This window comes from Lepidochelys olivacea, assembly GCF_965140295.1.
Source record: "Lepidochelys olivacea isolate rLepOli2 genome assembly, chromosome: 2".
Classification (NCBI taxonomy): domain Eukaryota; kingdom Metazoa; phylum Chordata; order Testudines; family Cheloniidae; genus Lepidochelys; species Lepidochelys olivacea.
Window position 1 is genome coordinate 113,783,087 of NC_140412.1, and position 19,024 is coordinate 113,802,110.

The following is a 19,024-nucleotide window of genomic DNA, read 5'->3' on the forward strand; positions in this document are numbered from 1 at the left end:
TGCAAATACACTAAGCCAAGCTACTAAGCAAGCTGTAGAGTTGAAAATTTTAGTTCATAAAGCATTATTACTGCCTACTCCTGCATAATACTGCTGCCAGACCCCACAGGCTAGTTGGAGTATTAGATTTAACATAGAAAGCATAGGTAAAAAGTATACAGGAAAGCACTCCAACATCTTACATATATAGCCAAGGAATGCTAACTATTCTGAATGCAACTAATTGCTGAGAGGAAGAGAGGTAATAAATTCTACCCTTCATGTTTATCAATCACCTCTCTACTCTAGCCCACATCTATCATGGCAAATATAAAATCAAGTGGAAAGGAATAAGATTAGAGAGATGAATGAGTCTTCAAAAGGAGAAACCCGGCCCAAGCCTGACCCAAAATCAGGTTGTGTGTGATAGGTATTGGAGTGTTGCTGGATAGGAATATATTTAGCTGCTCAGTCAGGAGGGGGCTTCATGTCAGTCATTTAGTAGCACCAATGGTTTCACAAAAGAGTACATAAAGAAGGTTCCACATGTTACAGCCCAGAATGTCCCCAAAGCTACACCTTTTCATTGGGAAGCAGAAAATGAGCATCAATGCAGAAAGCACATTTCCATGGGCCTTTCTGTAGCAAAGGACCCCTGAGGGTGAGATAGGGCTGTGTATGGGAAATTATACTGAAGCAGAGGCAAAGCCTAGAGCTGTTGGTTTTCTTCAGCCTGTTGGGTGACATCTCACATGTAGAGCATTGCGAATAGATGACCTTAAAATCTCCATAGCCCAAGGATAAAAGTTGTATCTTGCAGTCCACTCTCCCAGCAACCCATTGCTTGATGGTAAACATTAGAAAAGTGTTTGGATCTTACCTTGTTAGCTTTGTTCCAATCTGCTGCCTCAGTTCAAGTCTCTCCTCATCCGTCTGCTTTGGGAGGATGTTCTTTTCCTCCAGCTCTCGTTTGGAGGGCCTGTTGCTAAGTTTGATTGCTAAAGAATCCTGCCTGCAGATTTTCATTGCCAGAGAACCTATGGAAGAAAAGAGAGGTCTTGCCAAAGGGGATGTCAACATTGTACCATATCATACAGCAGGCAAAGCGGTAACCGTCAGGAGAGGATAAGCAGAGTGAACTAAGTTAGATTCTAGTCTACACTACAGTGGCACAATTATGCCACTGCAGCTGCACTGTTGCAGTGCTGTAGTGTAGATGCTTCTTACATTGACGGAAGGGGTTTTTCCATCAAGGTAATTAAACCGCCACCTCAAGAGGCAGTAGCTAAATTGACAAAATAATTATTCCACTGATCAAGCTGCATCTACGGTGGGGGTTAGATTGACCTAAGTATGTCGCTCAGAGTGTGACATTTTTCATAGCCCTGAGTGATGTAACTAGGTCAATCTAATTTTAAGGGGTAGCCTTAGATCGAATTTTTTCTAGATTTACACCTGTTTATTAGCTTCAGTGGAGTCACTTTTAATTCACAGTAACTCCTCACTTAACTTGGTAGTTATGTTCCTGAAAAATGCTACTTTAAGTGAAACGATGTTAAGTGAATCCAATTTCCCCATAAGAATTAATGTAAATAGGGGAGTTAGGTTCCAGGGAAATATTTTTTGCCAGACAAAAGACATTATATACATATACAGTATAAGTTTTAAATAATTGTAAACAAACAATTTAATACTGTACTCACCAATGATTACTGTGAGGCTTGGTTGAGGCAGGGGTGTAGCGGGGTTGGGGTGCGGGGGCTTGCTCCACCCACCCAGTCCTCCTGATGGGGAGTGGGGTCAGGGTGCAGGGGTTTGCCCCATTCTGCCCACCCGGCATTCCAGCTGGGGAGCGGGTGAGCTCCCGACCCCGCTCTCTGGCAGGAGCGCCGGTCAGGTGGGCAGAGTGGGGCGAGCCAAACAATCTTATAACAGAACATTGCGCAACTTTAAATGAGTATGTTTTCTAATAGATCAGTGACCTAATAATGAAAATGTTAACCGGGATGACTTTAAGTGAGGAGTTACTGTATATCATTACAGTGAAGGACAGAATTTGGTCCAACAGGTGAAGAGAATAAGATGCAGATGTAACAATTGTGGGGGTGTTTTTTAATAATGATTAATATTGTATCTGGATCTGCCACTAGCGTGGGGTTTCTGTGCCATATAACAGAATGGATATTTCACCCTCAGCGTCTGACTGGGTAGCTGGGCCTGTCCACCTAGAGAAAGAGGGAGGAGGTCTTTTCTCATAGTCACCTCACAGCTTACACTTAAGGTTCACGAAGAGACAATGCCAGAGCATGTATCCTTACTGAGTCAAGCCTGCTGTCCTTGGGCAGCACCCAGACCAGCTTGAACAGTGAGAGTCAGAATAGGTGCGTATACCCTGCAGCTGGGAGTGTCTCTCCCAGCCCAGGTAGACAGCCTTGTGCTAGCTCTGCTTGAGCTAGCATGCTAAAAATAGCAGTGTGGCGCTGTGGCACTAGTGGCGGCTCGGGCTAACTACTCATGTCCCTCTGGGTCTGAGCTTGGCTGGCCAGCCTGAGCTGCCACCCATTCTGCAACACCCACACTGCTATTTTTACTGTGCTAGCTCGAGGAGAGCAAGTGCGAGTCTGCCTGTGTGGGGTACAGTGGCACCAGTTTGGGGAGGGTGGGGCTGGGGGGAAGGCTGGAGGGGAATGAACATCTCTCTCCAAGGTTTTTGCACTTGCTCAAAGTTGCATAGGTTGTGGAGCCGCAGGGCCCATGGCCTGACCCCTTTTAAGCAGTGATCCCATTCTAAATCAGTATGGCTGCTGCTGGCGCGGTCCAGAGCATACGACTCAATACTACTCAGATTTGGCCTGGCTGCGGAGGGGTGGCCAGCCCAATCGGTATTGTGACTGGCACATGCAAAGTCTGTTCAGATACAGCAGGGTGCAGGGGAGTCTGCCGACAACTTGACTTTTGTCGGAACCAGCTCATGCAGTAGGAGAAAGGGAAGCTCACCAGCTGAGGGAGACCTGGGGTTCCTGCAGGAGGAGGGCGGGCATGAACAGAGACTGGAATGGGGTCCCTTGCCAGAGGGTTGGCTAGAGGGACCGGAATTTGCACCTTCCAGGAAATATCTGAATTGGTGCCACTGACAGGCTGCGAGGCATGCTCCCAGCGGCAGTCGACACACTAACTGAGAGAACCAGACTGAGAGTCTCACAGACACAGGAGGATCAGGGCTTTGAGAGGTGGCTCTGTTCTGTTCTTGTCATTTAAGAGGAAAGTCTATCTAACTTAGCCTGTAGTGAAGCATAAGATTAGATGACATTAAATATGCAAGTAGGATGTTCGTTATTTTAAAATCTTGTGTCTTTAATTTTTTGTTCTAAGTGCTCAATAAAAATGCTTTGTTTTAAGAAGGCTGTTGGTCAATATTGTCGGTCACATGATCCTGAAGGGAGGAAATGCAGGTGCTTGCAACCCATTCAGACCTTCAGGGTGATATCCAGTTGCTGTACACAGGGTAGCGGACCCACGTTCTAGTCAAAGAGTGGAAGAATTGTGAGATTTCACCTAGAGAGAGCTATGGACTAGAGGCCAAATACTGGAGGGGGGTGCACTCAGAGAGCAACCAGAAAGGGGGAAGAGATGCAGCTAACCCCGCAACCGTAGGTCTTAAATTTAACGTAGAGTTGTCATTTGTGGGCCTGATTCTCCGCTGTCTTGCACCGTGTGGAGTGGGAGTAAAATGATACCAAATGAGATGATAGCATTTGTACAGATGTAAATTACGCTACATTGTGCAGGGTAGTGGAGAATGAGGATCATGTTTTTACTAGTAATTACACTTCTTATTGTAGCTTAGGGTTTTGGAGTCTGATTCTGAACTCATTTAGACTGGTGTAATCCAGGAGTGACTCCAAAGAAGTCAGCAGGGTTACACTGGTGTAAGAGTGCTGTAAGCAAGGTCACATTCAGGCCCTTGATTTTTAAATCAGTAAGGACTAAATTAAGAAAAATGCAAGCACAGCATACAGAGAGCTAAATACTGCCCACAGTACTCAAGTATTCAATGAGTTCAGTAAGTATGTGAGCAGAATTGGCCCTGACCCCCGTGGATACTGATCCTAACAAAAAACAGTGTACCTGTGTTATTTTGTTCTTAGAGAACATGCTGAGCTTTCTCTATGTGTATAATCCACACTGTATGAGGTACAAACCAGAAATGCCAGTCAGTGCTGGAAGGATCTATTTCAAAAACTACCCCTTGTCCATTAAGGGTGGTATTTAAAATAAAGAGCAGATGTCCAGCAATAATTTAGGAGTGAATCCTGAAGTCCTTCCTCGTTTTTTATCCAATACTTACCTGGACAAAAGTTCCAGGGCAAAATACTCACACTGACTTAAATGGGAGTTTTTCCTAAACGAGGATTGAATAAAACCTGAGTCAAGATCTCCAGACCTGGCCCTACTTTAGTATTGTTTCAAAACTGCTCAGTACTGGGCTCATTCTGATCCTATTTAAATTGTTGGTAAAACTCCCACTGCCTTCTTGACTTGACGCCGACACGTTTTAAAAAAAAACCTGTATGTAAATATTCTGACATGACTTTGTACTTATTAAGTATAAAACACCTGATTGTCCTCTCACAATCACTGATTTTATGCTGCTGTTACTCTGTTGTAGTCAATGGAGTTTATTCTAATTTAGGTCAGTGAAGTGACAAGAAAATCCAGCTCAAGATATCCAGTTTGCTTGTGATTTCCTTGTGCTTTGAGGATAAATTAAAAAAAAAACAACACCAATAAAAGGGGAGAGGGAAGGATGAGTCTTACTTGTAAATAATGAGCTATCATCATCTTCATCTTCCTCGTCATCCTCTTCCTCTCTTGAGTAAAGGCAGGAAGAATCTTCATAGTCAGATTCATGAGGCACATTTTCTTTATCGTCATCGCATTCGATCACAACGGTTGGCACTTGTCTCATGTCGGAAAGGCCTCCAGGTCCTGTTTTCGTGACACTGTCACCCGGGTGTAAACCAGAGCTATCGGAAAAGGAGAATTAAAAAGAGAAATTAAGAAAATTAGAGAAAATTGCTTAGCAGGAGTCAGGGCTGCTTCTCTGAAGTCAGAGCACAAGGGCCTTTTTATACTGCAGACATTTTTTTTAAGAGGGGAAGATGGAAGGATTATAGTTACCAACAAGAATGGGTTAAAACATGGTAAACAGGAAAAATTAAGTTACATTGGTTAGTAAGGAATTAAAGGATAATTCCAATTTAAAAACTTGCATAACCAGAACTGAGAAAGGACCTATTATTAAGGTTGCCTGACACTTCCCAATATATGACCCTGTTTTCAGTTGCTTATAATGTTGCCAAATGTTAATCATCTGGACTAAACTTTCCATGCTTGGTGTCTGCCTGAGGCTGAATTTCTTTGGAAAATTTTGGTGAAATTGGTTCTGTTGTTTCTGAGAATGAGTTTAGGGAAAAACATGACGGTTTGCTCATGTTAAAAAATTCTGCTGACCTTTGCACTGAAAAGCTATAGAGCCCCAACATTTTGGAGCACATGTTGAAAAATTGGCAGGAGCTGTGGCCTGTGTGCCAGGGATGTGCCTTTTGCTATCCCTGTGAAAATCCACATAAACTGGGACAAGTTATAGGAGGGAGTTTGGGACCAGCTGGACAAGGAAACTGGGACTAGGAACAAGTGTGGGGAGGACCCAAGATTCCTGAGTCTCACCATTCCTCTGCTGTCAGCATATATCTGTGAAATTCACTGGCATAGTGCATGTCTCAGCCCCCTCTAGGGTTGGTCCTCATGAAGAATGACAACCTGCTACTGCTATCAGTTACTCAGTTGCATTGGAGAAGCCTGTGCGGTGTGTCTAAAGGTGCCAAACCCAATGATGACTCATGTGGGCATCAATATGATGCCACATGATTGAATTTTTGTTTTTCCAGTTTGCTTTCTAAAACACCTAGGAAATTACACAGAAAAAACTATATTAAAAAGAACATTATTAAGGTTGCAAAGTTAAGCACGTCAGCTGTTCAAAAAGGCCAGAATCAAGTTTGAATGAGTAATCTTAATCTGGCCCCTGGGGTATACACATGATACAATCTGTAATTACATGATCACATACTATTTTTTTCACAGGACCCTTGCCTCACTCAGTGCACAGGATGGACCTGCTCTGGGAATGTGCCAGGGTTGTGTATAAAGGAGGCTGTTGTCCCTGTGACAAATGAAGCAGAAGATGGAAGGTGTGTAGAGAATGAGGTATGGAGGGAAAGGAGGGTCTCATGGTTAAGGCAGTTGAATGCTGCCCTGGAGAATTAGATTCTATCTTGCCTCAGACAGAGATTCCTATGTGACATTGGGCAAGTCACTTAAACTTTTCACAGGTGGTTACTAATTGTATGTTTCTCATTTTCTGGGTCCGCAACTTGAGACCTCAGGGTCTGGTTTGTAGAAGTGTTGAGCACTCACAGCTGTAAGTCAATGGGAGCTGTATTTTGAATATATCAAATGACATTTAAGGCCAAATACTCTGAAAAATCAAGTCCTAGGAGTCTCAAATTGGGCCCCCAAAATTAGTGGAAACTTTTGGCCTTAATTTCTGTGTCTCAGGCCCCCATCACAAAATGGGGCTAGAACCACTTCCTAATCTCACAAGGGGTTTTTTTTGGACTATTCATAGATCATTTAATCTGATCTCCTGCATAACACAGGCCATAGGATTTCCATGAATTAATTTTTGATTGAATTAGTGCATATTCTTAGCAAAACATCCAATCTTGATTTCAAAATTACTAGTGAATCTAACAAAAATCCGTTGTAAAATTAATTACCCTGACTGTTAAAACTTTCCACCTTATTTCTTGTCTGAATTTGTCTAGGATCAACTTCCAGCCATAGGATCTTGTAATACCTTTGTCGGCTAGACTTAAGAGCCCATTAGCAAAGTTTTGATCCAAAAGTACGTACTTACAGACTGTGATCAAGTAACCTTATCTTTGTTAAATTAAACAGATTGAGAGCCTGAAGTCTATCACTATAAGGCATGTTTTCCAATCCTTTAATCATTCTTGTACTCCTCTCTGAACACTTTCCAATTTATCAGCATCCTTCTTGAACTGTGGACACCAGAACTGGACAGAGTATTCCAGTAGTGGTCAACCAGTGTCAAATACAGAGGTAATATAATCTCCTTGCTCCTACTCAATATTCCTATTTATACATCCAAGGTGTTAGGATTCTGGGCGCAGGTAGGCAGGACTAGTGGCAGGAGCTTGAGATCCCAGAACTGAAGCTAGGGTCAGAGCCAGTGTCAGGAATCAGGCTGATGGTCAATACCACATATCAAGGTTCATTTTGAGTTTCCAGGGGGTCAACTAGGAGTCAAAATCCAAGTCAGAGCCAAGGTCAGTACCAGGCGTTCAGGAACAGAGAAGCAGAGTGGTCATGGCAGGTAGCTAGGGATCTGCCTTTTGCCTGGATTCTTCCTGGCATGCCCCCTGGGCTTCTATAGGGACAAGGAGACAATCAGGGCTTGCTAAGACCACTGTCAGTCAGATCACTCGAGGTGAACCTTGTCATGGCATTGAACCTCTGTAGACTATGAGTTGCAGCGAGTGGCCAGGTTACAGCTGCTGTCAAGCAGCAACATGGGGATTCAGCTGCTTGGTAGCCCTACTGGCCTGGTTCAACTCCTGCTGATCCTTACAGAAGGATCACATTACCTCTCAATTGATTAATGTTTGTGAAGCACTCGATATTACAGTGATAAGCGCCATAAGAAAAACCTGGAGAAATTAATAATTCTGTCTTCAGAGCAGAGTTTGAACAGGGTCCAGTAAACAATTGCTAGGGTCACACATTGAACAATGAGAAAACAAAATATTGAACAGCTACTCATTGAGTGAGCACCCTCCATCCTGTGCACCTAATGAAGCAGGGCTCCTGTGGAAAAAACAGTATGCGATCATGCATTTAAAAGCTCAAGGGGAAAGAATGAAGGTTGCATATACAATCTTATTTCTGAGTGCATGACTTAACTTTAATAATATTCTTTTAACATGGGTTTCTGTGTGTAATATATATACATCTCTCTCAAATTCAAGGATTGTCACTCTGAAGCCTAGGATGACATATTCAAACAGCTACAAGCATGGTTGAGACCTCTTTTTGTTTAGAATATCACAAGGTTCAATCATCTCTAGGATACTCAGTCTGTGACTGTCCAATTTTTAAGTTCTCAGCCATTTTGACTGTACTAACTACACCTGTGCAGCGTCCAGCTACAGCAAGGCATATATCTACACCACGCTAAAAGTCCCAGAGCACTGTGATATCAAAGGGTTACTCAGCCCATAGGCACTGACTTCTACTGGCGCCGGTAGGTGCTCGACTCCCCTCTGCCCCTGGCCCCGCCCCGACTGCCCCACCTCCTCCCGCCCCCATTCCAACCCCTTCCCCAAATCCCTGCCCTGGCCCCACCTCCTCTCCTGAGCCTGCCACGTTCCCACTCCTCCCCGCTCCCTCCCGGAGCTTGCTACAGCTGTTTGGTGGCAGCAAGTGCTGGGAGGTAGGCAGAGGAGTGGGGACATGGCACGCTCAGGGGAGGAGGCGGAGGAGGTGGTGAGGTGAGGCAGAGAGTGGAGCTTGGCTGCCGGTGGGTGCAGAGCACCCATTAATTTTTCCCTGTGGGTGCTCCAGCCCCGGAGCACCAACGGAGTCGGCGCCTATGACTCAGCCAATTACCACTCTTACTCTACAGCTAATTTGCATGTAACACTTTCATTAGTTGTATGAAGGAGACTGCACAGATAGTGGATTAACTGGCCAAACTGCCACACCTATGTGACAGCATGGGCTTCCAACTCTCCCCCTGCCCCAAGAAACTTTAAATCCTTGGGAAATATAAATACAGCATAGGAATCTTTACCGAGCGAGGGGAGATTAATTAAACCATTCCAAGCTTGCCAAATAACTTGGACTAACAGATGGTTTTATAATTTCTTTCATTATTTTGGTATTTTACATCATGTCTACAGGAAGAAGGTAAACTGAAGCGAAATGTAAGTTCTGAGATTTTTTTCTTCACCTCATTTACAATAGAACAGTACAAAAGATGAATGGGGATACATTATCTGCAGATGAACTGTGTCTCAGATGAAATATACGACCAAGGTTGTGTTTAATTTGTGAATGTCAGGCAAGGGGTCCTACAGGAATCAAAAAGAAATGGAAATGTGCATTAGAGCCGTCTGTCTACAAACTGACTTGGGAGCGCCAGTGGTCATTTTCTATTTTTAGCAAGATCCCAAATGGGATATACCAAGACACATGAATTGTCTGTGCAACAGCCCAAAAAGCCAGACACTGAAGAGCAATTTGCTTTTACTCTCTAAACATTCAGTCCTATTGCTACTGCCATATAGTATCTTAGGTTATGAGCTCATCACTTCCCACAACCTAATAGGTTCAAACCTGGTTGTTATTACTACTCTTCACATGTAGATCTCAAAGCACTTCATAAGGGAACGTAAGTATCAATGCAGGTACATTTTTACAGACAGGGAAACTGAGAACGGGAGAGCTGAAGTCCAATGTCACATCGCAGGTGAAGCGCAGAGCCAGGAAAGGAACCGAAATTTCCTACCTTCCAGCCATGTGCCCTATTCACCAGACCATATTGCCTCCCTCTACTAGGATCAGAGACTGTCAGAAAAAATCCTGGGTGTTGCAGTGGTGTTGGTGATTCAGTAGTAGGTGCTCTTCTTTCAGAAACAATAACTGTATGAAATCAGGAGGCCCTCTGCTGTTGGAGATGCTGCTCTTTGGATGAGAAGTAAATCTGAGTTCTTGACCTTGCAGTTGTTAAAATTCTCATGCTCCTTTCCACATGAGTATGGACATTAATCCAGCTGTCCTGGCCACATTCCATTTGAGGCAACTATCAGATTTGGGTATGATCCTGCAAAGCAACTGCTACTCCTTTAGAGAGTCTAGGATGTGCAGAACCACAGTAGATACTCCACAGCACCCTGGAGGACTGGGCCCTTTAACTATTTAAATCACCTTCCACTACATCAGTTGGAGATGTTATCTTAATGTTCTGCCCTAACCTGTTGTGTGGTGTTGATGAGGACCATTAAACAGTTGCCAAGTTTCACCCCAGAAATGACTGCATTTTCAAGGGGGGTGAACTGTTATCCCATAAAGTGCTTTGGGATTCATAGGGATAAAAGGCCCTAGATACTATAAGTGAGTGATACCATTTGTTATCATTATGTTAGACGTCAAAGAGATCATTTGGTAATTGCAGCTTATATTGCATATATTTACTGACTGGACATATCAAAGAAAGGAATTTATTTGCCTAGAGATATTCTACATTTTGTAGCACAAAGTATTAAACATTCATGAAGAATTGGGTTGTGAATTTCTCTATTAGATTTCAATGAATTTTACATTATACTATTTTTATCCAAAAAGTAATTTTGGGATGCATCAGCTGAATTCTTCTAAGGATATATAAATGCATTACAGTCTTTAAAAACTTTCAATTAACTTTTATTTTATTGATATGCTTTAATAATTTAAATTCAATTAACTTCTTTTAAAAATCTCTCTTTTTCTGATTATCTGTTTTTCTGTGTAACTCTTCAGTGGCAGATACACGAAATCCCGAAGACTCAGATCTAATATCTTAGAGATGATAAAGCTCAGCATAATGCTGTTCTGTAAAAAAACAGTGAACGCTAGGCAGTAAAATCATTCAGCTCAGTTTAAAAACAGCACTGTCAGGCGCAGTACAAGTTCACCAAGTAACAGAAGAGGTGGGAGGGTAGCTCAGTCTTTATGCCCATTCAGTCTGCCTCTACCTCTCTCCTGGAGTTACCAACCAGGTGCTAATTGTGACAAAGTATTTTTGGGGGGGGGGTAGGGAAGGGGGGCTGGGGCTATTCATGCCTGAGGTCCTGCGTACATTTCAACAATTTAGGTTACCATACAGCAGTTAGATGGTAATAGCAAGTTTCAATCCCTATCACACTGAGGCTTGATTTGAACTGGTGTCCTAGCAGTGGAAGATTCTCCATCTCTTTACAACTTCCTCAGTCATGCAGTCCACCAATAATACCATTTGCTATTTTAAGCCCTATTTTTTCCTGCTATTTTATGTATTTCCTGATTTCTGTTCCACACTATTAATTTCATTCGCTAAGTCAGATGACAAGGTGTTGTGCACTTTTGCCCTACCTGCAGTACTGCAGTTTACTTATGAAAAACAATCAAGGGCACAAGTAATTCTACTGTGATAGATTTCCTCTTTGTTGGTAGGAAATATGCACTGTCATGTGGTCTACTACAAAATTATTTGTAAAGGCTGTTGGGCTAGTAGTAGTATTATGTACTGAACAATTACACTACTAAATGTTTCAGATCATCAGTTTTAAAAGCTGTTTCAGATTTTGTTGCTTTGGTTGTTTAGAGATCAAGACCATGGCTATGCGGGCACTGGTTTCAAAAAAGAATTTATCTTAATATGTAAATTACAGTGCTGCTATTAAGAAAAGATTTTCATGAGAAGTCAGAATTTAAGGATTAGACAGACAACTACTGATATTCTTGTTACTCAAGGGTGTACTCTAAATAGAACAGGGAAATCACTCCTGTAAAAATCTAGTGGGATAAAACATATCCCCACAAATTATCACACATTCTTCTTTGATAACAGAATGAAGAGTTACCAGAAAAGATGCTATCAAAATGTTGTCAGATCAAGAGTATATTGTTTTGTTGCTTATCAATTAAACTAAAAATAGAAACACTTCAGATCACTGTACATTCATTAATATAATACTACACTGGGATGAGCATGGGATTAGCTATACATATTGAGAGTGTCTATCCTCAGGCCGTGAAGTTTAGACAAAAGTAGTTCTCTTGAAAAGTTTTATAGACTGAAATGCATTCGATAAGAACTACAAGACTTCTGGTAGGTAGGTCTAATATGAGTTATTTTATAAATTTGAAGTCTGAGGGAACTGGATGTCTAAGGACAATTGATTACAGAAACTTTCTGATACAGAGGTTTTCACTTTCTATCCCAGGGCAGGGCATTGGTAACTGGAATTACCCATCATTACCATCTGTTAGCTGTTTAGTATCCTGTAAGAAATAAGGTCTGACCCCAGTTGCGAGTTTACAAGAGTATGCATCATGATTGACACTAATTGGCAGCCTCATTAGAGAGACTGATTGGGTGCATGGCTGGAGATTAGACTAGCATGTCACGCCAAGTAGCTGCCCCTCCAAGTCAACATTCAGGAACACAGGAAGGGCACAAACTATATGTCAGAAAAGCCATACTGAAGTCGGGGAAGAGAGGTACCCTGATAGCAAATCTACATCGTGGAACCCAAAATTTTCTTGGATTTTAAAGAAGTTGGCTGCATAAATTATCCCTTTGTTTAAATTGTGACACAATTTTATCCTCATGTAGGAAAATTGCGGCCTAGCTCTTGTCCCACTGTTGCTACAAGAAGAGGGAGTGAGTGCAGATCCTTTATGAGAGTTAGGAATGTGTCACTTAAAATCATAACACCACTTGGCACTTACATAGCAATTTTCATTTTTAAAATGCTTTTAAAATATTGCCCTGTTAATGCTCACAACACTCTTGCGAGGCCGGTAAGTGTTATCACCCGTTTTACAGAGAGGAAAACAGAGGCATAGAAGTTAAGTAACTTGATCAAGGTCACACACAAAAACGTGGTCCCTGGTTCCTACTCCATGATCAGGTAGTCCTCATTTTTCTTTGGCATGCTTCTAACTCATTGGCAAATCATTTCTAACTTCCTTTCACATAGCTCATACCTTTACCCTACCTTCAGATGTTGTTAGACAGTCAGCTCTCTGGAGACCTGGTCTTCTAAAGCAAAAAATCTACGTTGTTAAAAGAAGGGGATTGCGTGTTCTTTCTATCCCTATTCTTGGCCGCAGAGGTGGGTGAGGAGGGAATGGTTTAGGGGCGTGAGGTTTAAGAAAAGAATGCTGGAGAGTTTAGGGAGAAAATTACAGATGGGCTCAGGGATCAACCCACACCAGCTGAATTTACCAGAACGAGGAAATCCCACTGATTCAGGAAGAAAGCAAGAAGAAACAGGCCTTTGCTTTTAACAATTAAAAAAAAAGGCACCCTTTTCGCTGAAGAGGGCTGGTTATGGTTCACACTGAGGCTTGTCAGTATCCTCTTCCCTTATAAAAAAAATACTATAGTGTTCTTTGGTAATGCTTCACATCACTTGACAGTAGAACTACTGCAGTATCTGGAGTGATTATTTTAGAATACTTAAGTATTTAATTTTTGTAGATAATATCTGGGATCAGCTGAAATGTGTGCTACACCAAGTGATGTTAGGCACCCCCTTTTCTCATAATGTCATAGAGTTTAAGGCCAGAAGAGACTGCTAGATCAACTAGTCTGTCCTGCATACAACAGGCCACCAACACCACAGGTTCACATTTGGTGTTTTTATGGGATCATTAAATTGGTGGCTCATAGTCATCGTGTGATTAACTAACACACTCAGGTTTTTCTCCTCTGTCATTTCCAGCTGATAGCAGAGATTCTTGTCGTTAGTCCCTGAGTGCATGACCTTACACTTTGTACTATTAAATTTCACCCCATTTCTATACTCCAGGCCTCTAGGTCATGCAAATCTTCCTGTATAATATTCTGATCCTCCTCTGTATGGATGATGCCTCCCAACTTTTTGTCATCAGCAAATTTAATTAGCACAGTCCTACTTTTTGTGCCAAGGTCACTAATTAAAATATTAAATACGATCAGTCCCAAGAGTGATCCTTGAAGAATGCCATTAGTAACCTCCCTCCAGCCCAGCAGTTCTCCTTTCAGCACAACCCACTGACCTCTCCCCTTTACACAGTTTCCTTACCCACCTGACAATTCCTGTATTAACCCCCATTTTACTAATAATTCTCCATATAGTACCACGCCAAATGCTTTATTGAATTTTAGATAGATTTCATTCACTGCATGTCCTTTGTCTAAAAAATCAATTATTTTATCAAAGAAAGATCTACCTTTGATAATCCCCTGATGGATTTTATCCCATTTTCATTTACCTCCAGTCTTTAATTATTCTTTCCTTCAAAACTTGTTCTAAAACCTTGCATACTATTGAGATCAGACAAACAGATCTGTAGTTGCCTGGACTACTTTTTTCCCCTTTCTTAAATACAGATAACTGTTTGCTATTCTCCAGTCATATGATAACTTGCTACCTGACTTGCAATTTCATGTGCCAGTTCTTTCAGTATTCTGGGTTGGAGATTATCTGTTCCCCCCAGTTTGGGAGCATTAAACTCTTTGAGCTTTGTTTCTATTTTGGATGTGATCATTTCCATTTTCATACGCTCATTCCCATTAGCCATCCTGCCTTTGCCTCTATGTTCTACATTCTTCTCCACAGTTGCTGGCCTGGGAGCAGGGGCCCAGCAGCATGCTATTTTGGAAGCAGTAGAAAAGTTTAGGAACCAATCTCAGATTCTACATATTTGATAGACATGATCACACAGCAAAATTGTATATTGAAGAAAAAACAGATCTCAAATATAAGCAATTTACAAGGCTTTCAAGGCTTCTGAGCTGAAGTGTCTCATAACAAACACTGCAATGTGATGTAATTTGGGTTTAAACCTGTTTTTTTGTACAATTAGGGAGAAAAGAAAGCATTACTGTCAAAATAATATCAGGAAAAGATACCACCTGGTGTACCTAATCCCCTCCCAAATCAAATCTATTCTGAAAACCTACACTAATCTCCTTGGAGACATTAGCACATTTGCTAAAAACAGAGAGTCCCTTGGAAGTATAAATTAAAAAATTTAACAGCACATGTCGACTTTACAGTTTGTCCGCATACATTATGAAACTAGTGACTGCCTTTCCAGAAGAAACAGTCATCAACTCTTTTTTTCCTTGAGTACCATAAACATTACTGACTTACTGGACAATGAGCGTAACTGAAATACTTGATTCATTATTCCATGACTGAAATATTGATTGAGGCACAAAAAAACCAGTTAATTGACTGAAAAGAAACAATCAAAAATCTGTTCTGTATATTAATGTGAGCTAGGAGTCCCTTAAAGGTAAAATCAATACTAATCCCATTTTTAAAAAATATTCTCTTCTGTGATGGGAGACAATTGCTTCATTCTGGGAACTGGATTCTTGCTTGTTCAGTTTTAACAAGTAGCTCAGTTTCAGCTTCTGGTAAATGTTAAAAATTAACAAAAATAAAAAAAAAACCACCACAATCTTTACATCACCTCCTTTAAACCAATTAAACATACTTGTAAACACAGACTTGATGGAAGCTTAGAAACTGGAACATCCATTGCTGGGAAAAGGGGGGAACAGATGCCACTATGAAGTCATATGAAGAGAAATATCATTGGGTTTAGAATAATGAAGTGCAGCTTGCATGTATCAGGGCCAGATTGTGCAATTAACACCCAGACTTGTGCTAGGAATGGTGTGAAGCTGCACTGCTCTAGAGGGGGAGACAATCCCTCTTGACATCCCCCAGCACTCAGGAGTGTGTACAGTACTTGGTATCTCAGGATGATGCAGCTAGTTCTGCAAGGTGCTTTTGCTAGGCTGTGCTGGCCTATGTGAAAGGTGGCAGGACTGTGGTCCCATCAAATCTCTACCCCTGTTATAATGACTTGTGCTCATAACATGCTACCTCCTGCCTCACCACTGGAGCCCCTTATCTGTGGCAACAGGAACCTCCCACTACAAGCTAGTCAACTTCACACCAGCTGAGGATTCCCTTACACTGGGAAAATCTACAGCGGCCCTTTCAGAGCAGCTACAAAGGTCTCTTTTTACTACTCTGGCAGTGCAAAGGACTAGTAGCATGGGGCAGAATCTGGCCTCTTGTCTATTTAAATTGCACGTATTTGGTTTTCTGTACAATTTCCTATTTTCCTATCACCTTATCAGTTTCAATAGAACTGTCCGTGGTGAACTGCCCAGCTACCTCCTTGTGTTTTCACTGTCCATTTAGCTAATTCTCCTGTATATAAATTACAGCAATATTCAGATTACTCTAATTTAAACTGGGGACTGGTCTGGCACCAACAAGGACTGCAGGGCCAAGCCTTAAGCCATATTTCCACTGCTCCTCTTGAGCTACTTTGAGCACTGATTTCTGGGCACCTATATTTATTGATTTCTTCAGACTATAAGCATTCAGTGTAAAAATTCCTATAGGGGACTATGTTGTGCACTACAGGGTGTACAGACTGTTTCTCCAGGAAGAAGCTCCATATGTCATATAATTTGGTATTGGATCTACCCTCCCTGAGAGCCCCCACAAGGCTCCAGTTAATTCAGATGTCCTGGTGAAAGCCTAAGGACTGCTGTTCAGAAGCCTGTGCTTTTGACCAGAGACAAGCTGGTGGAATCCGTGCAAGGAAGTCAATATACTGGGATACATCCCGCATTCAATTGACTCACTTTACAAAATATGTGTGGGGATCTTGCATGGAATGGCATTAATATTCTCTATCCCCTTTGCAGTCTACAATTGGGATTGCTACAAAACAGCAGTGACAATTATGTTGCGTTTGTGTACACACACACACACACACACACACTCCCTCTACCGCAGCACACATTTATTTTATTTTATTCCCAGATGCATTTTAGATTACATGAAAAAACCTAAATAGCTCATGCAAATCACTATGTGCTCCCTCCAGCTCATCAGTGGCATGTAGATTCTTTGGTGGGGGCAACACATTTGGTCTTTATTGTTCTTTTCTAAATCCTCCACTTTTTTTTTTCATTTTATTTTCTTTTGTCTTCCATGTAACCAAACCTTTATTTGGAAACCGGGTGTTATGTTGTTGCAAAACAGGAGATTCCTAAAAGCTTTTTAATCTAGTAGCATCATAATCTAATGGCTAGAGCAAGAGACTGTGATTCAGGACACTTGCGGTTTATTCCTGACTCTGCTACTAACTCACTGCATCAACTTGGGCAAGTCATTTAATCTCTCTGTGCTTCAGCTTCCCCAGTAATGACTTGGCTTTGTAAAAGATTTTAGATCTTCAGATGAAAGGCCCTCTGTAAGTGCAATGTATTATTGTATGATGTTATGTTCTGATGCTGTAATGACACAATATAAATTAATATTTTTAAAAATCAACTATTACCTTTCTAGCCTCTGCATGGTCATGGCCAGTGTCTTGTTCAATTCATCTATCATCCGGCACCCTGAAGGGTGAATAGGTAATGAGCTGGATCCAGAAGGCAGATGCTGGCTGTGGCTGCCATATGGAAGCTGGTGCTGGTGTGCTGCTAATTGGGATGGCAGTACAGAGTGATGGTGTGGAGCCAAAGGCTGCTGGGAACTCTTCTGCATGGAATAGGATGCAAGAGAGAGGTCTGGCCCCCCTAAAGGCATGCAAATCATGACTTTCTTTGGAGGTAGTGGAGGCGATAGTTTAACTGGCATACAAGGCAGTTTCATAGGACCGCCAGGATCTAAAACACAAGAACGAGAGGCACACACGTAAGTTTCTATGGCATTAAAAAGAAGACCACAATATCGGGTAATCAGGCACAAAGGTTGCCAGTAAAGACAACAGGTGAATCTGCATTGGACTTACCCCTTTTCTGCTGGTGAAGGAAGATACTGTACCCTATAACACTCTGAATGGTTTTCAGAAGGGAAGTTTTCACGTCACAACATTTTTGAGCCTCACAGAAACATTTGAGGACTCTCAATAAGAAATGCCTTAAACAACAATAGTTCATGTAATCACAAGATCTATGTAGTGCTTTTCATCTTCAAAGCACTTTCTACCAGGGACTAACCCTGACAACATCCCTGTGAGCTCTGTGTTATTATCCCCCATTTAATGAGTAACCTGAGGTAGAGTAACGAGGTGCCCAAAGTCACAGAACGAATCATTATCACCACAGCGGGGATTAAAACTCAGGAATTTCTGGCTCCGACTGCTACGGTCTGACTACTGCACGTCACGTCTCACATTTTTGTGGACCTGCAGAACATTTGGTGTAGCAGAATTACGCTAATGAAAAAAAAAATCATGAATGAGGTACAAGGATAATCCAGCAAAAATGGAGGGAAATGGTAGGATTAATTTATACTTTTATAAAACAACTGGCAAACAAACTTTGTTCTGGATTCCCATGCTGTGGATTTTAACCTTTTTAACTCCATTCAGCATTCCTCGAAAATACATAATTTTATGGGGTTTACCCATGGGTGAAAGATTCCTGTTGACTTCCATGGGAACTGGATAAGGCCTCAGAGGTGCATGTAATGGAGACATCTATAAGCAGATGGAATTTCAATGCATTGGCTGCCTGAGCTCAGCAGGGGGAAGGAGACTGGCTGGGTTGCATTATGAAAATGTTTACAATGTCAGAGAGCCAAAGAGAGGAGCTGGAAGTCTGAGAATGAGGAAGGCCATGGAGAAGTAGCCACTTGGGGTTGGGGGATAAGAGAAGTTGGGAGTTTACATTATGGGCTGATGTTGTTTGAAGTTATAGGGAAGGAGGGAGCTAGAAAGGCCTCCTGAAGTTGGGAGGTGAGTGACCTCAATGAACCCTTTCAAATCTGGCAAACCTTTGGCATTCGGGTTCTGTAAAGGAGTTCTGGCACCATAACATATTTAGCCTCTCTTATTTGAGTTCATGCACCTTACTAAAATACTATGAAGAGATAAAAGTGCCAACAGCTTCTTGGGAGTTGACAAAGCCCACCAGATAAGCTGCTGCTGAGGTTTCAAAGGCCACCACATATTTGTGAGCTGCATCACAGTTTTTAAGAGCACTTCTATAAATTTTCATGTTTGCACTAGCGATCCATAATCTCTGGCCTGAGTATTTATTTGTCAGTAATGGGGCCAACCCTAGTAGCTAGGGTACAAATGGCTCCTGGGGCAACACTTCTCCAGAAATATCAAACTGAAAAAA

General features: G+C 41.9%; 1 protein-coding gene across 8 annotated transcripts in view; it reads right to left on the minus strand.

The window, feature by feature from the left end:
- The window catches only part of PHACTR1 (phosphatase and actin regulator 1), a 430,561-nt gene that overhangs the window by 58,312 nt on the left and 353,225 nt on the right, over window positions 1-19,024 (minus strand). For all 8 annotated transcript variants that reach the window (XM_084619601.1, XM_084619600.1, XM_084619598.1 and 5 more), the window contains 3 exons: window positions 17,233-17,563; window positions 4,798-5,006; window positions 860-1,016 (listed from right to left, as the gene is read on the minus strand). In XM_084619601.1, the coding sequence (XP_084475727.1) occupies window positions 860-1,016; window positions 4,798-5,006; window positions 17,233-17,563 (697 nt within the window). The remainder of the gene's footprint in view (window positions 1-859; window positions 1,017-4,797; window positions 5,007-17,232; window positions 17,564-19,024) is intronic.